Raw genomic sequence first — 27263 nt, forward strand, 5'->3', positions numbered from 1 at the left:
AAGCAGGCACAGAACTGTCCATTTCTGCAGATTAAGCACAGAGAGTAGCAGTAGTTGCAGTCGCTCAAATCTAAATGTGAAAAATGAAGACTTCATCAGAGACAGCGGGGACGTGACAGAGAAAGGAATGGTTTGAATATAAAACAGACCAAAAATATAAAGGATGTACAAAGGAAAAGCAGGAATAAGCATGGAAATAAAACAGCCAGTGGAACAATTGCATGCAAAAGTCAAAACAAAAAGGAGAATTTAATGGCATTCTCAAATACTCTCAAATAATTGGACATGTACTTTTCTCCTACGTCATTCCCACTCCTAATCTCTTTCAACCTCCTGCCCTCCTCCTCTTCCTCTTCCTCTTGACCTTCATCTCTGTTCATCTCCTGCGCTCTCCTTTAACATTCTCCCCATTGCTTTGGGTGGGGAGGCAAAACAAGAAAAAATTACTTTTCAGTTTCCACATAAAATATTTTGACTTCTCTCATTGAACCATCGGTGTGTGGTGGGCATGTGTGTGATTATGCGTGGAGTGTGTGTGTGTGTGTGTGTGTGTGTGTGTGTGTGTGTGTGTGTGTGTGTGTGTGTGTGTGTGTGTGTGTGTGTGTGTGTGTGTGTGTGTGTGTGTGTAGTGCCTATGGACCATGGCTGTGGATGCCATTAATTCTACCAGACTGCAAATGGTCATGCTTGTCCCACTCGTTCAGAGGGAAAGCAGTGTGTGTCTGTGTGTGTGTGTGAGGGAGAGAGAGAGTGTATAAATGTGTGTGTGTGTGTGTTTTACAAGATTCAAAAGGTGTTAGTGAATCAGCAGTTTTGTCATGAGTCTTTTCGTTTTACACACCATCTGCCATCAACACGCAAACATCTCATATCAATTGCCAAAACATCCAACCATCGATGGCGATGTCCATCTCAGGTACATCTGCTCGTAAATGTATAATTAACGGAGATGTAATCAATGTATGCGTGTTAATGTACCTTTGCTTGCGGGCATGCGTCTGCCTGGATGTACGTTCTTACGTGCATCCATGTGTGAGTGGGTGACTTTAGCCTCTGAGTGTGTCCATGTGTGAGATGATTACAAATCTGCTTTCCCTAGACGGATCACGCTCGTGAGCAGCGTGGTCGTGCCACTGTGAATGTTGATGGACAGCCGGTGCATGTGAGCGAAACCATTTGGCGGTCTGTTCCCTTTCATGAATTGATTTTGTGTTTAGATTCAGCAGAATAACTTTTAAAAGAGACAATGTCAATGCATTATGAATGAATGAATATTGTGATTTTTGATTTGACTTAGTCTGACGCTGGATTTCAATTGTTGTATCCTTTTGGGAATGACATATGACGCATTATTCACAGCACGATTACTTTTGTCTTTCCGACAGTTACAGTCTGTTTAGCATCAAATCAATGTCTTTTCTTTGCAATCATACACTCCAACAGTGGACTAATAGCTATTTCCAAACTAACGATCAGGGGGCGCTAGCCTCAAGCTCAGCACTCGTGCAAGCTGTACATCAGGGCTCCAAATGACACGACTCCACCCGGAGAGAGAGTAATTCATGCTAAAACCCGATTTAAGCCCTTTTAATGCGCTAATGAAAAGTGCTGTATTTATATGTAGCTGGTAGATGGCAATTTTGTGACATCAGGCCCATCTGTGACTCAGTCTAAACCCCTAATGAGAACATTACTGAGCCCGTGGCAGAGACATATGCAGAGAACGATAGAGAGAAAGGAACAGAGGAGTGTGAGGGAAGGGATGATCGATGCAAACCTTGCCACCTCTTCTGACTGCCATCATCCCTTTCCCTCCTCCTCTTCGCTGTCTCTCATGCTCCCACTCCTCCTCCCTCCTGTCTGATACACCAGGACTAAGGGCAGCAAGTCTAACTCAATACACCACGCAGCAAAAATCAATGAAAGATAGAAAGAAACGGCGCAAGGGGATTGAGGGGAAGAAATAAGGCCAAGTGGAGGGCCAACGCATTTTTGACAGCTTTTTCTTGCTTTGCAATCCGGTCCACCTCCAACGCCTTAACATACACAAACAGCATTCTATGTCCTTCTGTCTGTCCTTCTGCTGTCGTCATTGCACTCTAAGTATCACAACACAAAGCTACTAAATCCCATGCATGAGTATTTTACAGTAATTTTTAGGAAAGCAAAAGCAGCAAAAGCAGCTCAGGTAGGAAAAACAGACTGGAAGCAATGGAGCATATGAATATAGAACCCTGGCAGAAGACACACTCCAGTCATATATACCAAGCTTATTCACGGATATCCAAAGCGCACAATTCATTTAGCTATGAATGCATCACTGACTCACAGTCTCAAGCGTTGTAGTATTTCCAACACCCCACCCTTGCTGCTCAGACAGAGCGAGTCGGGGCACTAGAACAACTCCCAAGGCTTTGGACTGACATTCATGCGTAAACCGCCGTAACTGACATACATAAAACAAAGTTCTGTCACACACATTCAAATATAACCGTCTGGAGCGCCTCTTTTGCTCCTTGGATTTTCTCTTGTTCAAAAAAATCGGACATGTGCATTCCTTAATATCTAGTCTGTAAGCAGAGGCGTGGGGATTGAAAACAAGCCGAAAACAAGATATGGAAAAGATTGACACATGCATGGTTATTCATTTCGCTGCCCTGCCGTGTCAACATCTGTCCGTGCCCGTCTTTTTGCAGCAGTATGTATCTTCAACACACCCCAGCACACACGTTACTTAGACTCACACGTACCCCTCAATTTCCTCGCCTCTTCTACGCACCTTTTCATTACACTATCCCTCCCAACTACCAGGGATCTTAAAAAGGCAGCCAACAATGCTGAAAACATTTTTTTTTCCATTAGAAATTAAATGAGAGTTTGGTGTCCAAAACCCAAATCAAACAAAACCCTCAAACCACCCATCCCTGGAGCCCTGACTCCATCAAAGTCCTGCGATCCCTCTCGTTCATTTATTCACTTTCCCCCCTCTCATCAGTCTTCTTCAGTGCCCATATTCCCTATTCCCTCAACACTCTTCTTCTATCAAACCCTTCTTTTTCCCATAAATGCCACACATGTATTTTTCCTCCATCCAATTCCCTCCTACTTCAGTGTCCTCCACTTTACCAATTCACAGCTTCTCTCGACTCCATTCATTCCTCTGTCATTACTCTATTCTCTCCCATCCTCTGCCGCCGCTGGTGTGTGCGTGTCGAATGTGTGTGAAAACACTCACCTGCCCTTCTGGCATGCAGAGCAGAGCCAGGCTTTGTCCCTCTTGTTGTAGGTGCAGCAGGTCTTGCAGACGTTGTACTGGCAGTCCAAGCACAGGCGCTTGGGGTTGAGCAGGAAGGTGAAGGGCACACAGCAGCGGATGCAGCAGTGCTCGTTGAAGCGGTGCTGCTTGGAGAGGATGGAGCATCTGCTGCCTTCCTCCGCCAGCTCCTGCTTCATCTCACTGAAACCGAGAGAGGCAGAGAGAGAGAGAGAGAGAGAGAGAGAGAGAGAGAGAGAGAGAGAGAGAGAGAGAGAGAGAGAGAGAGAGAGAGAGAGAGAGAGAGAGAGAGGACAGGAGGGGGAGGGGGAGAGAGTGCGAGAGGGTGGTGAGCGTCTCGTCGAGTGGTAGAACGTGAAAACGGCAGAGGATTGCGATGCGGAATAATTGGAGATACTGTGGTTAATTAAAAATTAAAAGGGTGGGTATTAAAACAAGATGGGGGGAGGGCAGAGGGGGTCATGGTTTTGGTGAAAACACTTCTCCGCTCTCTCTCTCTCTCTTACACTGATTCTGTGAAATTAACGTGATGGCTGACATTTCAATTTGGGAAGACCTGTCATGCCTTGTTTGCCGACATCAGTCAACACAGCTGAGGAAAAGCACAACACGCACGTCTTCGACATCCTCAAAGAAAAAAATAAAAGAGTACTGCAGCTTTGTTAATTAGGGCATGAACGGCACTATGAGGATGAGGAAGATGAGAATAAATTGGCATAAAAAGTGTTAAATTAAAAGTCCCTTGATGGGTATCTCATGTTCAACACACACAAAAAGCAGCGTTGATGAAAAGCCTTCACAGTCATACTGGAGAGCTGTTTGGGCTTCATTCCAAATGTTACAGTTTAAAACTACGGTAATGAAGGAGCACCAAAGAGCAGCACAGTCTCACTAATCCTAATGTCTCAGAGAATTGTTCACACTAATGAACTATTAGGATTATAGGCAGAAATACTTGACCGAGCTCATTTAAAAAAAAAAAAATCACATCAAATCCACAACCACGGCTGACATTCAAACAGCTGCACACAACACATTGTGCATCATTCTCCCCCATTGTTTGCATAACAAAACAGAAAAGTTGTCAAGTAAGATGTTTATATTCAAAGCCTGATAAAAATAAAATGAGAGACAGGGTAAGATAGCTTGTTAATCGGTGCGTTAACAAGAAAAGCAGCTTTGCTATTCGAGACCTGTACTCTAATGTTCACATAAATTATGTACATGGGTTTTTCCTCTGTAGGAATTGTGCTGACCAAGCAATGCACCATAGCCACTGGCTGCAGTAAATAATGTAATGGTTTGCATTTATATCATATACCTTTCATCATTAGCACATATTGGACTTGTCAATTATATTTAAAATAACACACAACGAAGAGGAGAGATTAGCTAACACTTCAATCTGTGGTACACTATATCAACCATTAGTCGTCATTAAGTGCAAGTGGAGGCTGAGATGCAGAGATGGAGCTGTTGCTGCTGGGAAGGTGTGAAAGTGCGTTCAGCTCGAATGGGCCGCATGTAAATTATTCAAGCTGCTCTTCTTTACACTACACACTGCCAGGTTACAGCATACACTGCTCTCGCTGATCCAGACACACACACTTACAGAGCAGATGCCATGTACAGTATATGCTAACAGATATGTGCAAAACATAGACAAAACATATCTTTATTTTCGGAGAAAACTCCACATACACGTCTGAACACAGCGATGGAGCCAAAACCCACATAGAATACAAAATGTCAGACATGGAAAATTATGTTTATGGCAACTACTTGTGCTGTATGCAGCATATTGTGATTTTCCTGTGTGTACTGTACGTGTGTCTGTGGCGCCAGTGGGGGCATTACAATATCCTGCTTCCCTAAGTTATTAACGCTGCTCCACAAGCAGATCCTCTGCTGCCTCACTGATTGCTTTTCACATGCATCATTAGACGCAACATATTAACAAGATGAACAAACCATTTCATATACAGTGTCATGTGAGAATGGGCAGAGGGGTGTGCGTCCTGAAGGGCAGTGGTGGGCATATGCATACTGTAAATACTCACATACACACAATTATGTATGAAGATTATCAAAAGGAAGGTTTGTACTCTGCACATGCAAGGTCACAGCTGCTGGAAAATGGTGGCCGCCAATCAAATTAAAACAATCTTTACTAAACCACCAAGCAATATCAAGAACAACTAAAATCTCAGCTGCAGCTTCTGGTTCACAAAAGATCCATAATATATATAGCCTAATAGAAGCAGCATGAATTCACATCTCAATAACTCTGAGAAGCCATCGCCTGGAAATTATTTCCTTCAGTTCTGATTAGGATCAAGTTCCATTTTGCCTCGCTATATGTGATCCAGGTTTAATGAACAGCCCAGTTATGGCGGCTAGCTCCGGCCATTTAATTAAATGAGTGGGCGAATATACACATATATCCAAGGACAAGAGGGGTTTGTCATGCCTGGCGTCCCGACACATTAACTCACATCTCTGTTAATGAGACATGAAAACCTGTGATCATTTAGCAGCCATGACTGCAGATACACGTGGATCATCCAGGTGCTCGTAAAGGTACAATTAGCTCATAAGAAATCATAGTACTCACTCTTTATCAGCAACTTGCCCTTTTAAGTTAAATGTGGAATGTTAACAAGCATTAATATTTAAGCTCCTAGTTATTAATATTCAATTAGCTTAATGGTTTGGTACATGAAACAATTCAAATGTCACAGATGTGCGCAAATGTACACAAATGTGCCTGAATGCAAATTTTTTGAGTCCTCGCCTGAATTTTGTCTGTACTACACCCTCTCTAACTTTGTTCTGCTTCACTTTTATAAAAGTCAACCTTGTAGCGAGAATGTTCACATATTGTGCTATGATTTGAGTTAGAGTTAGACCTTACAGCTGCATCTTTTCAAAGAAATAATCAACCAGAAAGTGTTTTTTTTTTAGGATTACCTGAAACTTTTTCATTTCTTTATATATATATATATATATATATATATATATATATATATATATATATATATATATATATATATATATATATATATATATATATATATATATGTACTTTCTGCTAGCGATATAGTTATTTTTCAGTCGTCTCATGTCTCCTGGCCCTTATTTCCATTTTGTCTCCCCCTCTTCCTTTCAGCTGACAAACAGACAGGTTTTCCAAGTGAAGTTGAATTATGTTATGGCTAGATTTGTAATCAAGATAATGGCATTTTGAGGTCCAGCGGCAGCCGGGCCAGAAAACAAAAAACAATTGCAGTATTTTTTTTAAATGATGTATCACCCTCTTCGTAGCCGTTCTCTGGCTCGGTGGTTAAAAGTGACCGACTCAACTGAAAAACAATGTGGTGAATCAGCTTAAAGCTACAGGATTGTGCTTAGACTATGTAATTTTATGATACAAGTAATATATATATATATATATATATATATATATATATATATATATATATATATATATATATAAATCTGTTATTAAGATATAATACTGCATACCACCTTAATTCATACATATGTAATAAAAGCGAAGGACTATTAAAATCTGAAATGGAAAATATCAAGCGCCATTTAAAATCATGCAGGCTATTAAAGCTGTTTTTTCCACCTACTGCACATGTATGTTCAGCATATGTTAATGTACACAAAAAAGTGGATATACCCAGGTTGCAGAGAGTTTCTCTGTTTCTATATATAGTATTTCCTCTTGAATGTGGAGCCATACACTACAATCAAGGAGAAAGAAAAAGAGACAGCATGAAGAAAAGCAGTGTTGGAGCATTGTTAACCAAGCGTTAGTAGCCGAGGGGAAGATCCTGGAGAAAATAAGCATAAAATATAGCAGCGAGTCTTTGATCAGTGCTTTGATCTGCCTGCTGCAGTGGAAACCACAACACCAGTATGTTCCCCATTACACCAGTAAACCATACAGCCCTGGAGGAGAGGGAAGTGGGAGAGCACACCTGTCTGAGGTGTGTGTGTGTGTGTGTGTGTGTGTGTGTGTGTGTGTGTGTGTGTGTGTGTGTGTAAGTGTTGCATCTAAGTGTGTCCATGTGTGTTTTTATTGATCTGAGTCAATGTGCATTTCCAAGTGTACAGTAGCCAGATTCACTTGGTAATTGTGAATTGATTGAGGGCTTTCCAGACGTTTAAGGTGCTTTTAGTTGAAAGTGGGCAATTTGAAGTGTGAAGATGTTGCCTTCCTGTTTCTGTGTGTGTGCGTGTGCGTGTGTTTGTGTGTGTGCATGTGAAAAGCTGCAATTTCTCTGCTACTTCAGCACAATGGACAGCGCCATTGATATATCAATAAACAGCGCAGCGTGAGCCACTTCTGGGCCACTTCTGAAACACACTGCAGTGCGTCTGGTGAAATCACAAGCAACGTCACCAATGGCCACGAGCTGCTCTGGCGGCCGCGTCGTGGCCTGAACACAGGGCAGCTACAACCGGTGGAGGCTACTGATATTTCAGAGCACAAGCCTCAGTCAGAGAAAGGATCAATGAGTCTGACAGATTAGACTAACATACACAACCCCCTCTGTCCCTGCACTCTCTCTGCGACTTGGGGATGGAGAGGGGTGTGAGTTAACAAGGGGCAAGCATTTTGGTCATTTTGTTAACAAGAGGGATGGGACAAATTCCCTACTGCAAGTGTGTACTGTGTTAATAGCGATCCTTTCCCACTGTTTCCACAAAAGTGACACATTCTACTGTGTTGTGTGTAATGGCCTGTAAGTGTGTATTATGTGTGCATGCATGCATTTTTCTTTGTCCACCTTGTGTGCATTAGAGCTGGAAGAATACCTTTCTGCTCCAGGGTGAAAAAAGCAATGAGATTTGAGTACAAATTTTGGCTCAATTGAAGTTCATCCAACTTGAATGGCAACTCCAAAAGAGAGGAGAGAGAACCACCGTAGAAACACTCAACTGTTTTTCTCCTCTGCAATGCAGTGGCATGTGGGTAATACATTTCAAGGTAGAGAGTTCCTGGCATTTGGCTATTGGGATTGTCGACGAGCTGTGGATTGAGGTGCAGATGTTGGAAGGCTGGTGAGCTGAGAATACATTGATTTAAGGTGTAGAAGGGATATTCCTCTCATTTTAAGGAATATAATTGTGAATCTTTGTCAATTTAAAATATTCACAAGTCATATATGAATATTCCACTGATCAATTTACAAGTGAGCCCTGAAGGACAAGCTAAGGAAGATAAAGTAACCTCAGAAGTACATTTTTCCTGCAGGGCGATGCCTGCTGAAGTCATAATCACACAGCACACTACAACTTATCCAACGGAAACTGTATATCAACAACTTTCATCCATGAAAGGTTTGACAAACAGCAGTTCTGGCCAAAAAATCCATCTAAGTATATCAACAGTGGAGAGTTTCGAGCTGAGACTCAGCCAACAAAATGATTTTCTCCAACCAGTGTGGCCAGTAAAATCAAGGGCTGCGTGACTTGAAATGATGGAAAGATAAAATCCTGTAATCCTGATACAAAGCCATCTTTCTCCATACTCTCATGGTTGAGATCTGGAGGAGTCTGTCATTAACTCCTTCCTCTAAACACAGCGAGGTTCAAGATTCAATTGTTTATTGTCCCAACAGTATCTGGATTAGCATATCTTGTGTCATGATATATATATATATATATATATATATATATATATATATATATATATATATATATATATATATATATATATATATATATATATGTCAATATTGTCTATATTTATATCATATTATCCACCACACTGCACCTTAACTGCTTCTTTTTCACTCTTGACAGATGCCAACTACATTTCGTTGTCCCAGTACTTGTGCTATGTGCAATGACAATAAAGTTGAATCTGAAAAGACAAATGTGTAATGTATCCAGCATGTATCTATAGTAAAAAAAAAAAGTATTGTCTTACAAAGACAAAATTGACTTCATGAAACCTCAAAGGCAACAAAAAGTAGAGAGACAGAATTTCCCCTCAGCAATCGGTAAATTAATTACAGTGAGCCTGTGCTCTTTTTGCTTTTATATTTTCCCTATGACTAAAGGGAAAGAAAGTAAAAAAGGTCCTGAAACTGAGAATGGAAAAGTACACAGGAACTAATGATAAGGAAATGGGCCCAGAATGGCTTTACACATTAAAGAGAAAATGAATAATAGTACATATGTACAAGGTCAGCTAATAAACCAGGAGATGCCGTACAAGGTACAATGATGAAAGTCAGGATTAAACATCAAAGCTGGATATTACACAATATAGGACTATGGCATTGGAAGAATTATCAGCAAGCATACTAATGCAAACCCCTGCACTACGATCAGCGTGTCAACATGCTCACAATGTCAGACAAACCGACACTAGCGTAGATAAGAACCCTCTCTCTTTGAACTCTCTTCAAACTTTAGAAATTTTACTTTGATAAAAAAATAGTTTGAGATATTGAGCTCAAGCGTCTTTGTATTTTGTAAAAGAATGTGGCTAATTTATACAGCATACATTATTAATCATGTTAATTTTTCTGGTGGCCTTGGTGTGGTTTATTCATCCACTGCACGAGTAAAGAGGAAAAACAGACTTTTCTCTCTGTGCCTCGTTACTCCCTTTCTCTCTACTATTAGATTATCAGTCACATTGGAGACTTCACGTGCATGTCATCTCTTTCTTTTATTCAGCCTATCGTCCTGCAGGTAGTGTATGAGAACCTCAAGGTGACCATAACACCGAGGCAGTGATGCTGCTGCTCGGGCGCTCTCCATTTGTCTCTCACCTGAAATCAACTAAGATAGTTTATAAACCTACACACGTAACAAGAATCAAATCACAGAAGTATTCAGATCCATTCCTGCCAGAACACCCTCCTTATTGCCAACTGTAAAATAGTCCTGGACAGAATCATTATATATAATATATGCTTAGCTCTTCTGCAAACGTCTGCAGAACAGCTAAGCATATATATACAGTATATATATATATATATATATATATATATATATATATATATATATATATATATATATATATATATATATATATATAAATAATAGGAGAATTGTGACATAAGCGCAGTACCTCAGGGTGGAGTTCCCACAGAAATTCAGAATGAAAACACCCACCCTTCCGAACCCCCTGGTTGAGTTGTCCACAGGGACTCATTCTTTCAGCCTCGCAGAGCACACATAAAGACCTGCTTCATCTCTTCACATACATCACATCAACCCTGCAGGCTTTCCAGCCCGTTGAGCTAAGAGGCATGTTAGTAAACACTATGGGACAAAAAGACATATGCAGGCATGCATGCATGAATGGATGAACACATGCACACATATAAAAGACACTTCGGGACTTAGACCTTTCCGTGAGTAATGTTGCCGTCTCTGCATAGGGGCGTGAGGCACGGTCCATGTAAATACTATGACGCAGGAAACATTGAGCCGGACGAGGGTGCTTCTGATCTACAGGTCCAGCTGAGACTCAATACCAAATTAATGTACTGTCAAGAGGATTATAAATCATTCCAATCACTTCAGTTCACCTAATTAACATGATATACTGTCACTGCAGTCATCTATATCATTCACAACACTGGAGTCAATGCATTAACTTGAGATTTTCACTTACAACACTAATCAACTGCATTAGTACAATCTGATCATCATTTTTAAAGTTGGCACCCATACTCACATTTGTGTCTTACTGCAAGTGCATACATCGAGTAATGACAATATTAAAGCATTATGTATATTCTGGGAGTTTTAATATTGACATGGCTGAATTCATTTAAATGGTGAGTTTACCGACAGCTTTACGGCAAAGTAAGAGCAATTATGAAAAGCTGTAAGCAGGAGAGGAATCAATTACACACAGCTTTAAGGGAGATTATCTGACTACCGCTGGTTTAAGATAATGTCACGCTCACTATTAACTTTTTCCTGTCTTTCTTACATCCTCATACTTCTGCTTTACACACTACTATGGCTTAGTTACCCACAGTTCTATATGTCTGCAGCCTCTTTACCCCCCTCCATCCCACACCCCCGCCCCACCCGGCCACCGCCTCGAGAGCTAAAATTAAGCTTCTGGGTGTTGGGGAGAAGTCTTTCCGAACCAACTTTGGCTGGTGCCGATTATCCAATGGGCCAATAATGAGTCCTCACTTTGGGAAACAATCCAAGTCAAATGTGTGCTCCGCTGATAACGTTTCCAATCAGAGCGGCTTGCCTGCATGGCAACTATGTGAGAGATAAAGACGGGGAGGAAATTATTTGCGTAGACGGTTTACTGCTACCTCAGCAAGGTGCAGAGATCATTTAGAAGTGAGGGAATTCATTTTTGCATGATGGTATTTTTGTTTTGACCATCCAGTTACTCATAACTGACTTTACTTTTCCAGAGCACTGAAACAGTGCACATGATTTCCTCTGTGTCAAGAGTGAAGATGTGCAACATAGGAAGGTTTAATAAGAAAAGAATCCTCCAAATCGAGGCTTAAAAAATGTCTGATGCATAACCTCACAGCTAACAAAATGCAAACTGATGTCAAAATCCTCTAAAAAAGCAAATAAAGATTGGTAGTATTCATTAAAGTATATATATATATATATAAGCAACTGAGAATCTGCCTACACATTCTCACCTCTGTTAATCATCTCAATCCCCGTCACTCACTTCATCAAACACTCTACTGAAGCTCCCGTCACGCCACTTCTCCTTCCTTTCATCCCTTCATCCCAGCTCTCCAGCTACATCGCAGATTAGCAGCTGTAGCCGTTACAAGCCACGGGAACTGGCGCAGATTGTTCTTTTCTCTTGATGAATAATCTCTATTAACATAGGAAAAGCAAACCCAATGTGCCAAGAATGCGGCTTAAGTGTCAACCACACCGAGGGATGCCATGAGGCAGAAAAAGAGAGGGAATGGCAGTGGCTATTGAGCACACATCCAACAACAGTGCTTCCATTCGAGGGGAATGAACTGTTTCTCGTGAATGTGGAGTCAATCTGTTGTTAGGCTGCCACAAGGAAACAATGGCAGTCGACAATATGCTGCAAATATGCCGCATGTTTTATGAATGTGAGTGATATAAAAGTGAGGCAGCAGTAATAATACCTGTGATTCAACGGATTCTTATTTCCAAACTTTTTTACATGCTCTTTTCATTGTAACCACTTTTAAAATGAACAACTTTAATTCACTTTCAGCAAGTTTATATATAACAACTTCCTTTTAACATTTACAGTTTAAATTAAATCATTTTGTTTATTGTATTTTAAATTAAACAATATGGATATTAAAATCCTCAAAAAAAATCAGCTTGCAATACTTTAGCACACTCTTTATTTATAATATTACAGTAGGGACAATTGCATGGTGGCAATATGCTGTGTAGTGCATATTAGCCATGAATCCCGGGTGTGAGAGGAAGTGCTGCTGTATATTAAGAGGAGGCCAGGGATAGCCGCTGGGGAATGAGTGGCTATTTCTGAGGCAACAAAGACGCAGAGCTACAGAAGAGCATCGCTCACTGAATTCCCCTGTGATGCGAGAGGAGAGCTGCATGCAGGCAAAATTGAGGAATGAATACGGATAAAAAAGTCAGAGAGGAATAATTAGGGCTGAACCAAACAGAAGAAAGGAGGGAGTTATTTTTGGTAAATGCCAATTCAATTACAGGGGATGGGGGTTTGGCTGTGGTTCTGACATAATGGGGCTCTTGTACCGACCAGGATTCCAGATCCCTATTAGACTCTGAGGAAGCCTGGCCGACGGATAGAGCCCACCGAGTGTAGTTCAGAGTGTGAGTGCGTGTGCGTGTGCGTGTGTGTGTGTGTTAAAGCATAGTCTATGTGGATCCATGAAATATTTGACACTTGTCACATTACCCACACTGATGCGGACACACATGTTCATCTCACTTTCACTCTCTAACACACACACACACACACACACTAAATCAATCCGTTACACACTGGAAACCTCAGGAGGAGGGAATTTTGACTTCACAAACACAGATATGGTGACACAATAAAATACACACACAGCTGCAGTGTGACTGATGGTTGTGTGACGCTCAGTGGTTCATTTTCAGGTCCAGGGAGAGCAGCTTTTGTTGGAGGTGATTCAGTAGAAGAGAAGGCAGAATAAGGTCTCGACTGTAGACGAAAAGCTATTGATTGCAGCCTGAGAAAGGACGATATTTGTAACTGCACAGCACTTTCGATTTGAGCCTCGCAACGGCCGCTAATGACAGAGAGCAGGGATGCAGCACATTTTATCAGTGCTAAGTGCAGTTTGAATGAGTGCCTCAATTCAATCCAGCAATGATGCACTTGCAAATTAGAGATTTATAAAGACGACATAATGAAAGAACGGCAAAGCGAAAATGTTGACAAATAAAAGGTAGAGAAGAACAAACTAAATAATCATGACGGATTGTCCGTGTTGCGGTGTTTGCTAACAGATAGGCGTGTATAACAAACAAACAAGCCTAATGCACTTCCCCTAGCTGACAGACATGCATATTGGCTTTATGATAAAACACTGCGGGTCGTAAATCAATAGAGTCAACACGACATAGACCCTCATACTGTGCTGCCGGTGCAAGTCACGATATATGAACTTGCTACAGGCCATTCACACCTGCAATACTCTCGAACATAAAAAGCAATATGAAAATGTCTGTATTCAGTCCACCTGGAAAACAGTTCTTAGATCTGTTCAAGTGGTGTGGTCAACCCTTCAACAAGAAGCATATGCTGCAGACACAGCCCAGAGAAGCTCATATTTCCAAAATATCTGCTTTTTCAGAACTATACATAAAGGAACATAAAAGAGATTGACAGGAGTTGATGATCTCAATAACATTGGTGGATTGAATTTAAATTAGAATACAACTGTATCCGAATATAACACTAAACAAGAGTTATTTATCTTAACACAGTCATTTTGCATCTGGTGAAATGGCTTCGAGGTTGTAACAAAGCTTTCTTATAATGGCTGCTGGGAGCTGCAGTGAACTCTCTGATGTTCAAGTGTCCTCAGACAACCCAAAAGAACCACTCGTAAATACAATTATCTCAGCCTCGACACACATAATACTCTATTTATGGTATCTGGACAGCTTATACCACAGGGAGTCCAGACCACATGGTGGTCTAGTCCTTTCAAGCAAAACACGTTCATTTCCAGAGCGGTTAATATTTCCTGAGGAGTTCTTGCAGATAAAAGTTTTATTTATTTATTTATTTATTATCTCAGGCTCTTTCCTGCCTGCACACTTTCACCTGTGTGTAATCTTGCAGTTACACAAAAATGTACACAGAGGCACTCGTGTTCGACCAAACCAAAACACATGCTCACATACACAAAAATGACTCTGTAGCAAACAATTGCACAAGTCAGGCTTCTGGGATTTAGAGCAGAGGGACTGACTGAAAAAGGAAAAGGCTTTATGGAGAGAAAATCACATCACTATGTCCTTGATTTGGTCACTTTTGGTTTCTTGTCGCAGTCGAGTTAGAGGGAAAGAGAGAAAGAGAGAGAGAAAAACAGAGAGGGGAAAGAGATTTATCACAGCTGGACAGGTGTAGCTGAGGCAGGGGTTGACTGACCGGGACTACGGGAGATTACTGCGACATGAAAGGAGACTTAAAAGTGTTCTGCTCACTGTTTAGCCCTCAGAGTGCATGAACAACATGCATGCTTGATATGCTGGGACGCACATGCGCTCATGCTTCCAAGCATGCATGCCACATTGTTCCGACACTTTCAACACCAACACACTCTGCAGCTACAGCAGCCACACAGAATAACTTTGATATTGCATCCAGCTATGGAAGAAAGGCTCCTTTGACTTTAATCTGACAGGCATCTATGCTTTTATTCAGAGTCAATGATGTGCAGTCTGGGTAGGCAGAGTACAGTGGTTATAATCAAACAAATTCAATTTGTATTTTTGAGTACACTAGTTTTTACTTATAAGTCCATCTGGTTTAGATATATTTGTAATATTGTTATTATCAATATAAAATAGTATGAGCATAGCAGCAATTATATTATTATGAGAATAGCAGCAAGGAAATAATCTGTCTCTCTTCTCCTTCACTCCCTTCTCTCTCAAGATAAATGTGCTCTTTCATCCTCTGTGTCGAACAATACGTATAAATATGTAATACATGTGTTAAAATGATTCTCATACATATTTTTGGCAGTTTGGGTTTTGAATATATATTGACTTGGGTTTTGGACTGAGCTCAGGAACTAGGACGTCCCTGGCCCCTCATCTCCTCAATAACTCAATCTAATGAAGTAACAAACCCCTGACAGCAACGACAAGGACTCACACAGCCTTGACTCTCCATCCATTCCCCTTCATTGGTAACCTGGCATTGACTCATAGGTCCTACTGTAGCTTAAGGCCTTAAAGAGGAGAATGACAGCTCATTGGCTTGAACATACAGTAGGTGTCCCAGATGATACTATGGTGTCCGTCAGCCCGTCAAATAATGTGCAGCAAGTTTTCAAAACGCTAGTAAATGTCCTTATATGAGGAGAATGAAATAAAAGTAGGAAATGTAATAAACAGAAGCTTAATACAAGCAATTGTATCTTTTAATTGGTTTAATTGCCTTATTATCTTATTATATTGTAAAGTAAAAGTCAGCTACACCATTCATGAAGTGATACTTCCTGGTTAATGAAGTAATGGAATGACACCGTATCTGAAAAGTAAAATATTTAAATATTTTGACAATTACATTAAACAGCATTATTTTTCAGTTGCTGTCACTATCGCTCATTCCCAGCATGATGTCTGTGTAATTTCTCTCTCTCACACTCCATTGCACTGATATGGCACATCTCTTGAACACTCGGTTGAGATCCAACACTAGCAGATCAGAGACTTGGCAGTCTGCTACAGTAGTGTGCAAGGGCACGCTGTGTGTTTACTTCACCATCAGCGAGTGTCAACCTTCACAACCCCAACTCTTTACTGAACAGACAGCCTCGATGGCAGCCATTCATCTCCTCGTCTGAATGCCATCAGCTGTCTGCTACTGCCAAGGAATGGGGCTGCATTTGAAAACGGGCAAAATGCCACGAAGTGATTATGAACTGTAACGTAAACAGCTTTTCTAAATCCTTCTAGGAGTCACAGGTAAAGAACTGGGGCAAGTTTATAAAGAGCAAAAATTACCCCCAAGGAGCTACAACCCTCAAGGTAGAATGTTTTATAGATGCTGGGATGGCATAACAAATTCATAATTCCCGAGGGAAAATATTTAAACCTGTATTGGCAAAATAACATTTAATATTGACTCGTGACTAAATGTTAATTGTAGCGCAAGACCATGTGAGAAGCCAGGATACGCCAAGTGCTAACTGGATATTTTTCTCAATGTGAACCAATCCCAGGAAAAGACCAAACCTATCACTGGCTTCCCCTAATACTTTTACAGGGGTAATTTGTGCATTTGTTGGGGACTATTTTGAGCTGCGGATTTAGTGAGTAATTAATTACACCACCAGTAGGAAGTATGTGGGAATTATTCAAATAAAATACAGTCCTTCTGCCCCCTGGTGGTCACATATCACCGAAAGTGGCTTTAAACACAATAATTGTATAAGAAGTAAGTCTATAATTTAAAGCTACAAAAGAATGTAGCTATGTCAAAACGTAAGAAACGCAGTAAACAAAGTTGAATGTCAGGCAACAACAGCAACGTATGAATCGATCCTCGCCTCCAATAATTCATCTGTGTCTGAGGATGACCTTCTAAAAGAGACTTTTCCATTCATTATGATCCAGCCTCTGAGCTTTAGAAGACAACACAGCTTGAAAACAGACAGGAACAAACAGTACGCCTATTTATCTCCCAGCCGCCTTCAATGAGTGCAACTTCATTAAAAACTTTAATTTCATTAAAAAAACATTGTGTGCTGCATCCTAATTATTCCCAAACTGAATTACAGTTCAGCATTCACAGAATATTCTGGCACCTTTTTTGAGTATTTAAACAAATCATTTTTAAAGAGTGTCAAGGTAAAAAATCAAGAGCAAGTTTACCTCTGACAGGAGGCATAGGAGTACAATATATCAAATCAGAATTATTAAATAAGATAAGTAAGAAATGTAGACAGGATTCTTTAAAAAAAAAAAAGACATGACAGCAAGACCTAGTTGTTTCTGCTTCATCTAAAACTTTATTTTCCACCAAACATAACAGCCAATCAACAGATCTATGGCTGCTACTTTATCTCACTACTTTAAAGTGGATCTGACATGTGACCTATATATGTGAACTTATGAGTGGTTCCCGATTTGCAGTGATGTATAAATCTTTATTAGAAGTCACAAGACACTACAGTAGACTAGATTTAAAGTGTTAGTAATAGTGTGGTTCTCTCACACTCCCCACACATGTATATGACAAATTGTTCCCTTGAGTGTCTTGTCGATGTTAATGAGGATTAACCTGGCTGGCATAGACACAGGCCAAGAGATTTATGGGCCTTTCCCAAGGGAAAGTTCAGAATGAATTCAAATACAGTGTATATATCAGACTCTGATTTATCTCGTCAGAAATGGCCCTTAAAAATGGACACGTTTCTTGAAGGACTGCAGATAAGCACTTATCACCTATCTAAAAAGCAGCCAACTACTTATCAAGGGAAACCAATGAACCAGCTTTCCTGCATCCCATGCCTCTTTAAAATAAGATGTACGAGCAATTTATGGTTGAAGGAATTGATTGGTATTCAGGGTTATTATAATTATTGGCTTTGTTCCCAAGAGTTTGATAAGATCAATTCCACTGTCTTGTCTGTCCATTGAGCTATAGCCAGAAGGATGATGAACGTAGCTTAGCAGTAGCAAACAGCTAACATTGCTCTGTCCAAAGTAAAGTAATTCATATATATATATATATATATATATATATATATATATATATATATATATATATATATATATATATATATATATAAATAATCGTGAAATGGGTGCATTCTTTTTTACTTTGGACTGAGCTAGTCTCCCTATTTTCAGTGCTAAGCCAAGCTAATTACCCTTGACTGTAGATTAGCCTACATAGGACTACTACACGCGGACACAATTAGATATCTTAGGGCTATTTATACGTGGTTAAAGTAGTAGATTAACATTTTTCCCCTTTTTTTCTGAGCGCTAGATAGGACCACGTTTACGTCTGTCTATTACGTGTGGCGCCATGAAACAATTACAGTAGCTCAGCATAACATAATGTCTTTTGGGAGGGAGAAACATCTTGGCTCTGTGTCTCAAAAACATTTTCTTTCTTCCTTCCTTTCATGTGCTGGTGACAAAGTCATTGTGAGCTAATTAACCCCTTATTGTAGCATAATATTCAGCAGACAAAGTGTGATATCCAACCAACAATACGTAATTAAAGGAGTAGATCGACATTTTATGAAATATTATTAGCCTATTGCCTGACTTCAGTGAGATAGGATTCATACCATTCTTATGACTAACCTTTAAGTATAAAGTGCACATTGAAGACTGAAAATCAGGGGAAATAGCTTTGATTAATCCAAAGTGGAAACACATATTTGAACGCATTAAATAGTGAGCTTTGGAGGGTCTGGCAGGTGTATTGAATTTTGGAAAAAGCTGCCCCCTTCCCATCTTTATGCTAAAATACACTAATCTGTTAGTTTACTAATCTGACCATATTCGGTTGGATCTATCTACAATCTATAGACAATACGAGACACCTGGGGTAGGGTGAAAATGAGATGAAAGAAAGTAAACAGAGAGAGTCAGTGTAGGAGAAGGAGTGAACGATGGTGAGGGTAAACAAAGGGGGCGGAAAAGTGGAATGGAGCAAACAAACAGGGATTTCCAGATGAAAGTGGGTAGAGAGCAGAGAAGAAAACCGATTATTTGGAAAGACTGTGTCTGTATGCGTTTGTGTTTGTGCATGCAGTTAACAGCACACTAGGATGAGTCATGGCTGGGCTCATGCTGATTGCTACCAGTCAGTAGGGAAAAATAGCCCAACATTTGGATCCAAACGTTGTACTGCATCACATACATTTCATCATTTCGAAATAGGGGGTATTATTTCAATTCCATATGCATTCACACATACTCTCCTTCTACACTTTGCATTTGTCATTCACAAAACTGTGCATGAGCATCTTTCTGCAAACATCTGTTTATGTGTTTGCTTATCAGCAGACGTGCACACACAGTTGGGATGACATGCAGAGATGAGCATCCATGCACTGTAGCTTAATGCTGAACAAATCCTTATCTAAACATTAATCCCGATATTAAGACAGGCTTAGCTGCTGCGTTATGATACCTTGCTGGGTATGAGCATGTTTAGTTCTGCAAGAAGAGAAGACAGAAATTTAAATTTCAACAATAAATGTTTATGTCGGACACTGACAAAATCTGGAAGATAATATGTCCATTATTTGAGATGTTCATAGTCATAAATGTGCATGTGATAGAGGGCCGGGAGTCTCAATTTGGAAGGGTGATGAGATAATAAAAAAAGCGGTTCATCATATCACTGTGGTGATGCGTTCATACGTGTCAGCCATGCTGGTGAATTGTAATCTTAAATCTCCTGACAAATGAATACGAAGCCAATCTCATTAGCAGTTGCCACCGTCGTTATGGAAACAGGAAATGACTGACAAGGTGACATGAGCGAGAGTCAGAGGAGAGGGAAGTTAAGAAAAGACCCTCAAAATAAGCTCTGAGCCATCACTGCCCCAATATATTTAGGGTTTTGTTTCCTCATGTCTCATCTGCCTTTCCTGTACTTTTAGTATTCACACACACACACACACACACACACACACACACACACACACACACACACACACACACACACACACACACACACACACACACACACACACACACACACACACACACACACACACACACACACACACACACAGTGGTTGGCTGTATTACTCTATGAATCACTGCTGCATCCTGCTGCTCCTGTAGCTTCCCTCGTTTCCCACACAGTTGGATTCACACACAGCTACAGGCCTAATAGCCGTTAGCCTCTCTCTGTCACCTATGAGCCCTCGCACCCCTCACACCTCGACACTAAACTGTGAGATGTAAATGTATGCTGTCATCTTACCACACCAACAGACCACTGCTAGAGTCTGTTGACGTTATATATTAATAATGGAAAAAGATTTTTGGGATATCAACTTATTCACTATCTTCCAGAGAGTGAATTGAGAAGATCAATTATTCAATTCAAATATAAACCCACATATATAACCCCACAGCTAGCAGTCAGTTAGCAGAAGACTGAAAGACAGGGGAGGAATAGCCATGGCCTGCCTGCATATATATATATATATATATATATATATATATATATATATATATATATATATATATATATATATATATATATATATATATATATATATATATATATATATATATATATATATTAGTGAGCTATATAATTGCTTGTAGTTATCAGATAAAGGCTATGTTACTTAATTATAGTCTTGATGTTCAAGGCCACAATTTAATTATAGAGAGTGGTATTAATCCTCTGATAATTTTTGGCAAGAAACTAAATCATCATATTTCCCTGAATGCTAAACTATTCTTTAAACAAATACATAAACAAGCATATTCAAAAGTATAGAAAGTGAAGCTTTTCTGAAAGAGCTTGCTAGTTACATATCACATCTTCTTGACATGTGATAGCAAAGCATCAATTAAGCCATAACATTATACTGTATCTCACGTCCTCGCTAGCCTGTAATGAAGGTTATACAACAGCTATCATAATGCAAGTCACTACAGAAATGTGGCTGGATATGTGATGCCCTAAGGTGCCTGTGGTAAACAGAGTTTGTGCCACTGCAGGAAGTACAAAACAATAAAGTATCCGCAGTTAGCCTAAACTGAGTCCATAAAATATGAACATAATATAAGATTTGAGAGGACAACCCAGACGCTATAGGTGCTAGGAGAGATTAAAAAAGAAGAAGAAAAGGTGAAGAGGAAGGGCAGCGAGAGTGTACAAATGTTGGGGTATCAAGAGTCTATAAGCAAGGATGGACAACTTTATTATGTTTTTTATTACATTGTGCGCTCCTATTTTTTGAGCAACAAGGCAAGTCATGAATCTCATGACTCAAGTCATGAGTACAAATACTCAGGATCATGTCTTTAACTGCATTTTTTCTAACATTTTGAGAGTATGATGCCCTTGACTGTTCAGTAAATCTATTTAATGTTCTGTAAACCCCCTTTTTTATTAAAATTACTTCATAAATATTTGCAACTAGAACTAGGCGTGAAGAGAGAATTATTATTGCTGATATAACACAGAGTAGAGCACATTAGGATAATAAAGTGTCGGCAATACAAAATGGGGCCATAAATTACAACGCAGCCGAAGAATGTGAGCAACTACAGCAACATTTCCTTCATGTGGAGAATGAAACTTTGCCCAGTGTTGCCTTGAGGACTCGCTTGATGGATTTGCAGCATCAGTCTTCATGTCATGTCGGACTAACCAGAAACAAGACCATGATTCACAATTTAATAAACACACACAGGGCCTCTGCTGTACAGACCTCTCGGCACTAGTGGAGGTAAATCATGAAACACATCTTTACAGATTTTACACAATATATATATGTGTGTATATATATATATATATATATATATATATATATATATATATATATATATATATATATATATATATGTGTGTGTGTGTGTGTGTGTGTGTGTGTGTGTGTGTGTGTGTGTGTGTGTGTGTGTGTGTAGATGTCTTTCAATATATGTCTAAAAGCAAAGTCAAAGTGAAAGATCATTTCCAAGAATACAAATGAGGAATAAGTTTCAAGACTGCAACATGGCAGTCTGCAGGCACAATCTACGTCTGAAACCTGCCGAGTGGGGACCAAAAAGCAATGTTTAGGGAAACATTCAACTTTTTTGTCTGACTTTGTCTGTCCTTTAGAGGAATCTCCAGGGGGAACTGACATTTTCAAAGTGTTCTATCAAAGCTGTTGGTACAAAATATTGAACTTATACGCTTACATGAAACTGTTGCTGCAATAACTTCTCACTGAAACTCTCATCCTTTTTAGGCTTTGATAGTAGATAGGCTTGTCCCAGAACGCCTTCAACATCATTGATTTAAACTTTTTTATAGCTGAAAGACACTGTAAGATTGGCCTTCCACTGAAATTTAAAGTTAACTTTTGAATTAATAAGAATAACTTTTATAGCAGGAGGAACACAGATATTACCACATGGAGGCAATGCATCCACAAGGTGTAGTTTGGATATCTGTATCCATTTTTTAATAATTAAAATGAAGGATAAGTTTGATTTGACCTTTATCTGCGTGAAGCCCACAACAACTAGCAGACAATGTTGTAATTCTTCTGAAAACAGCTACTGCTTTGACCATGAACAACAGTTATTAGTGAACTAAAAAAGTGATGGGCTTTTAGTAATTTGAGTATTTGTGAAATAAAGTATATATTGATAAATGCAGCTTCAAACAGTTTAATCACTTTTAAGTAATAACCCAATACTAGCCATGAGTCATAACATTTTTAAGTTAATGCCTCTTACTTGCAACTTCTATTAGTTTTTGTGGACGTATTTCTTTCCAATTTTTTTTTGTCATTAATCATACATAATGTTTTATGTACAGGCTGAGGCTGGAACTGGATTGTGTTTCTCACAAACAGTTAAATCTGCTATTAGTGATAATGTACCTCCCACAACAACAAGCCGAGCAAACTATAGAGAAGAGATGAATCTGTGCACAAGGACGGTCATTTTGTATTGTCTTTATACATTCACTGTCAGTCTGAGTTGTCCTGTTACCTAACAGCTTAAGGTTCCTAAATGCACCAGGTTGACAGTGCACGTTTGTTTCGACGTTAATACTGTAGTTTTTCTTTGGAGAACAATGCTAAAAATAAAAGCGGAGAACTGTCTCACAATTAGAAGAAGATTAAAAAGCAATGTAAGAGAACACAGTTGATTCATTGCCCTCATGTAATATTCATGCTTAGAAGGAATAGAGATAATTAAGAGGTTTGGTGCAGAGGGAAAAGTTCCCATATGTATTAACATTAACATTATAAAAAAGTGGTATTATTACCTGCTAATACTACTTACTGTCAATAGAAACTATCAAGGCAAAATACTTATTGGATCGCATATTCTTCAGGTTTCAAGACAATTATTACAGCAGTGCAGCACATGTATCTTCCATTTTAAAGATAACATAGAAAAGCAACTACCTCCTTCAGCAGCATTAATTAAAAACATGTATCATCTTGTGAAACTGAGGTGAAGTATCGCTGGAAGTAAAAACAATGCAGAAACTAACAGGTACCAAAGAGATAACTCGCCCGGTGTGTTTATATTACTTCCGGCCTCTAAACAAACACCGGTGAGTGAGTGAGCCGATATGGAGCTGAACTTCCGTACTGCTGCTCTGCTGTGCAGTGACCCCGGCTTTGCATGTCACATCGCCGCAGTACAGACAATTTAACTCCACGCACCCACCGAGCACGTCTCTAAATCAGTGTTTAATCACTAGAATGACAAGCTCAGCTAATTATTGCCCTCCATCTCACCCACATCCTCCCGCTCTCTTCCCCTGGCGACTCATTCTGGGGCGTGCTGGCTGCTCAAGTACTCAGGCGACGACTGGCTATTTTGAGCTACGCTGTCGTCTGGAGCTATGTTAAATGAGTGTCTTCTTTCGGCCCGCTAATTATTACGATTATCCTGCATCGCTCAAGGATACACTACTCACTGCTTGTTTGTGTTTGTGCGATCCAAACAGCCTGTCTGTGCTGGGATAGCTTGCTGCAAGTGAAAACATGGTTGAGTTTGACTGGATGTCTGCAAGAGTTTCTCCTAACATTTAAATAACTTAAACTGATAGTGTCTGCTTTGTAGGAGCATTTCTAATTCAATAAAAAAAAAACCTGATTTTAAAATCTGTCACTTTTCCACAAGTATACACACACAAGCACAGACCCATGGGCACATGATCAACAACTGCATACAGCCACACAACACTATATGAGCCTACTTGATGAGAAATGCTTAAAAAAACATGTGTCTGCATGCATCGATCTATCTTCAGGATGCCTATGGAAATGAAAGAAGGGACCAATTAATCGTCTTCGCATGGACAATATCCACCAGGAGCTTCTGTTTTGATTACACTCTCAACATGAGTGTAACCAAGCATTAAAAAAGAAAAAAAAGAAAAGATATATTATGCTTTTAAAAAGGCCACACTGAAGCCTAATGGGATTTTAGAAATACAAAACGCACCTCTCAATTTTCACACAATATGAATAATATAATAACCATTGTTTTCAGTATAATATGATGATCACAAAATAACCTGAAACCTCAATAAACATGGAGCACATGAGGCCAAGTTGAGAAAAACATCACTTGGGGACCATACGATGTACAATGACACCTGACTCCAGAGGAGGGCACTACAAGCAGTGGAGAACCTATTAAATACAGTAATTAACAGACATACATGTTATAAAATATAAATATTTCTTTTATTAAGAAAGGCTGAAGGCCATGAATGACACTGGACGCTCAACAGAAAATGCAGAACATTTAATCACCCAAAAAAGAGAGAACATTTGAGAGTTTTGACAACAAATCTTTTCATTTTTAGCAATAAAGCAGAGCAGACTTAAACTGCATTATGCCTTAAAAAAACAGTCTGATTTGAGGTTGTGGTTTGAAAAGAGTACGTGTTGTGTGTCACTGTCTGGTCTGAGGCCTGTGGTCGGCCATTGGGCCAAACAAAGTGCAGCCACGTGTTGTCCAGCCTGGGCCTGACAACATGGACAACAGTGCTCCCTACGGGCTCAGCAAAGAAGGTAATTTTTAAAGACTGCACAAAGATGGGAGACTGGGAGTGCATTTTGATGGTTTTGAGGAATTACATTTTCCAAGGCCACTGTTTATCAAGGAAACTTAAAAAAGTTGTATTGTTGGACACAAATAGGCTATCTTTGGCTGAGTACCACGCGACAGTGCAGTCTGTATGTTTTTCATTGTTTATTTAAATAAACAATGGATTTGAAGTGCTTTTAGGTTTGAGGGTTATCTATTTTTTGGTGAATAGTAGGTAAATATATGGTTCAATTGAGGTAAACACCTTCAAAAAAAGTCAGTACTTTACATTCAGAGTCAGTGTTCGCTTTCAAATCCAATGTGCTTGATGGAGTACACAGCCAAAACTAAATTCTCTGACTACTTACAGACTGCACTGCGTGCTATTGCAAGTTTCACAAACCCAAGAACATATTCTTTTCCAATTTCATTTTCACAGTCCAGCTTGTGGTAGCGCCTGGCAACCCGTCGGAGAGCAGTGGCAAAGCTCCATTAACATATTTGGTTAAGCATCTCACAACTTGGCAACCGAGCAGTGCAGCTGTGCAAAACTCTCAATACTGAGGACAATCATAAAACACAGTCTGCAATAGAACACAGGAGATTAACAGGGTCAATTTGAGTCCTGTGCACCCTGCAAAACAGTCACACAATGAGAACTGCAGGTGATGCTGCTACGGTACTAACCATCACATGTGAATATGTCACTGGACTATCAATCTGCCCTTTCCGCTCGCTAAAAAAGTAGTTAATCCTGCTAATCATAGTGAGCAGGATGAAACCCAGGCTGGATATATATATTTAATTGCAATTAAAGATGAATGCTGGGTTTCCCTAAATGACAAATAGGAGTCTGGATATGTATTCCACAAGTCTCCAGATGTCCTTGACTACACCCCTGCTTTCCTTTACTTAACCACAACTGTAATTGCAGATGTAGAGCTGGATCCAGCACTGAACTAATGAGTACCAGCAGATGAGCAGTGCGCCTGGGCTTCTTCCAACTACACAATGATGTATAGTGCAATCCCACAAACTTACTAATACAACGGCAGTGATGACCTACAGAGGGTGAGAGTGGGGATATTGGACTGGCTTAGTCAGAGGGTGCTGAGCCTGTAAAATGACATATGTGTCAATATTATCAGACCTGCCAAAACAACCACCCTAATAAAGAGAAATGGAAAGAGGGAGAAACAGAAGCAGGGAGAGAAAGTTGCACATAGTAGCAGAAGGAACAAGAAAGAATTCAGTGATCAGGTGACAAAACCAGAAGCAAGCGGCAGCAAATGCAGTCATCACAAAAGATGCAGCTACAGTTTGTGTTAATGAGTTTCTAATCAGCTGTCTGTGACTCAGCAAGTAATTGGAGCTCCTCTACTGGCCATATAACTCTGACAGGAATGGCTTTAATCATTGGACTTTATTTCAGCTCTTGATGGCTGGTCATTATTGTGGTATTTTGTCACATGGCTGCAGATCTCTCCCCCAAAAAATGTAGCTATTGTTTGAGAGGAGGAGACACGTTTGGATGGATTATGACAGCAGAGGAAGATAGCAGACAAACACTTTGTCTTGTCAGCGGAATTTCTGCCATTCAGAGCAGTAAAAAGTTTCATCTCTGAAATACAATCTCAATCAATTATACTGCAGGAGGTGTGACTCCTCTATCAATCACCAGCAATGTGTCAAGTTGATAATACGGCAGCAGCTATAGCTAACACATGCTGTGCACATCATCATACAGCCAAAAATGAATGCTGCACCTATACATCTTGATTTTGATACTGAACAGAAGATTGAATATGCATGTGCAAACACACATAAAAAGCGGCATTTTATAAAGAACTCTTCCTCGGCCTCACACAAACCAGCAGTAGCCTCAGCTAATGGAGCAGAGCTCTCAGCAACTGCATCTCCTGTGTTTCATCAAGGACGGATGAAAAACAGTTTGTCTTCCCTCCTCTCTCACGTCTGTCCTCTCTCTACCCCTTATCCATCC

General features: G+C 39.8%; 1 protein-coding gene across 3 annotated transcripts in view; it reads right to left on the reverse strand.

Annotated features, from left to right (window-relative positions):
- myripb (myosin VIIA and Rab interacting protein b) overlaps positions 1-27263 on the reverse strand; it is an 87836-nt gene that overhangs the window by 47207 nt on the left and 13366 nt on the right. For all 3 annotated transcript variants that reach the window (XR_011077795.1, XM_068582171.1, XM_068582169.1), the window contains exon 2: positions 3236-3457. Coding sequence is in view for 2 of the 3 variants with exons in the window: in XM_068582171.1 (XP_068438272.1) it covers positions 3236-3457 (222 nt within the window). In the remaining variant the exon portion in view is untranslated. The remainder of the gene's footprint in view (positions 1-3235; positions 3458-27263) is intronic.

The sequence above is a fragment of the Clinocottus analis genome, unplaced genomic scaffold (genome assembly GCF_023055335.1).
Source record: "Clinocottus analis isolate CAN_PGR_092001 unplaced genomic scaffold, fCliAna1.0.p SCAF_18, whole genome shotgun sequence".
Taxonomy (NCBI): domain Eukaryota; kingdom Metazoa; phylum Chordata; class Actinopteri; order Perciformes; family Cottidae; genus Clinocottus; species Clinocottus analis.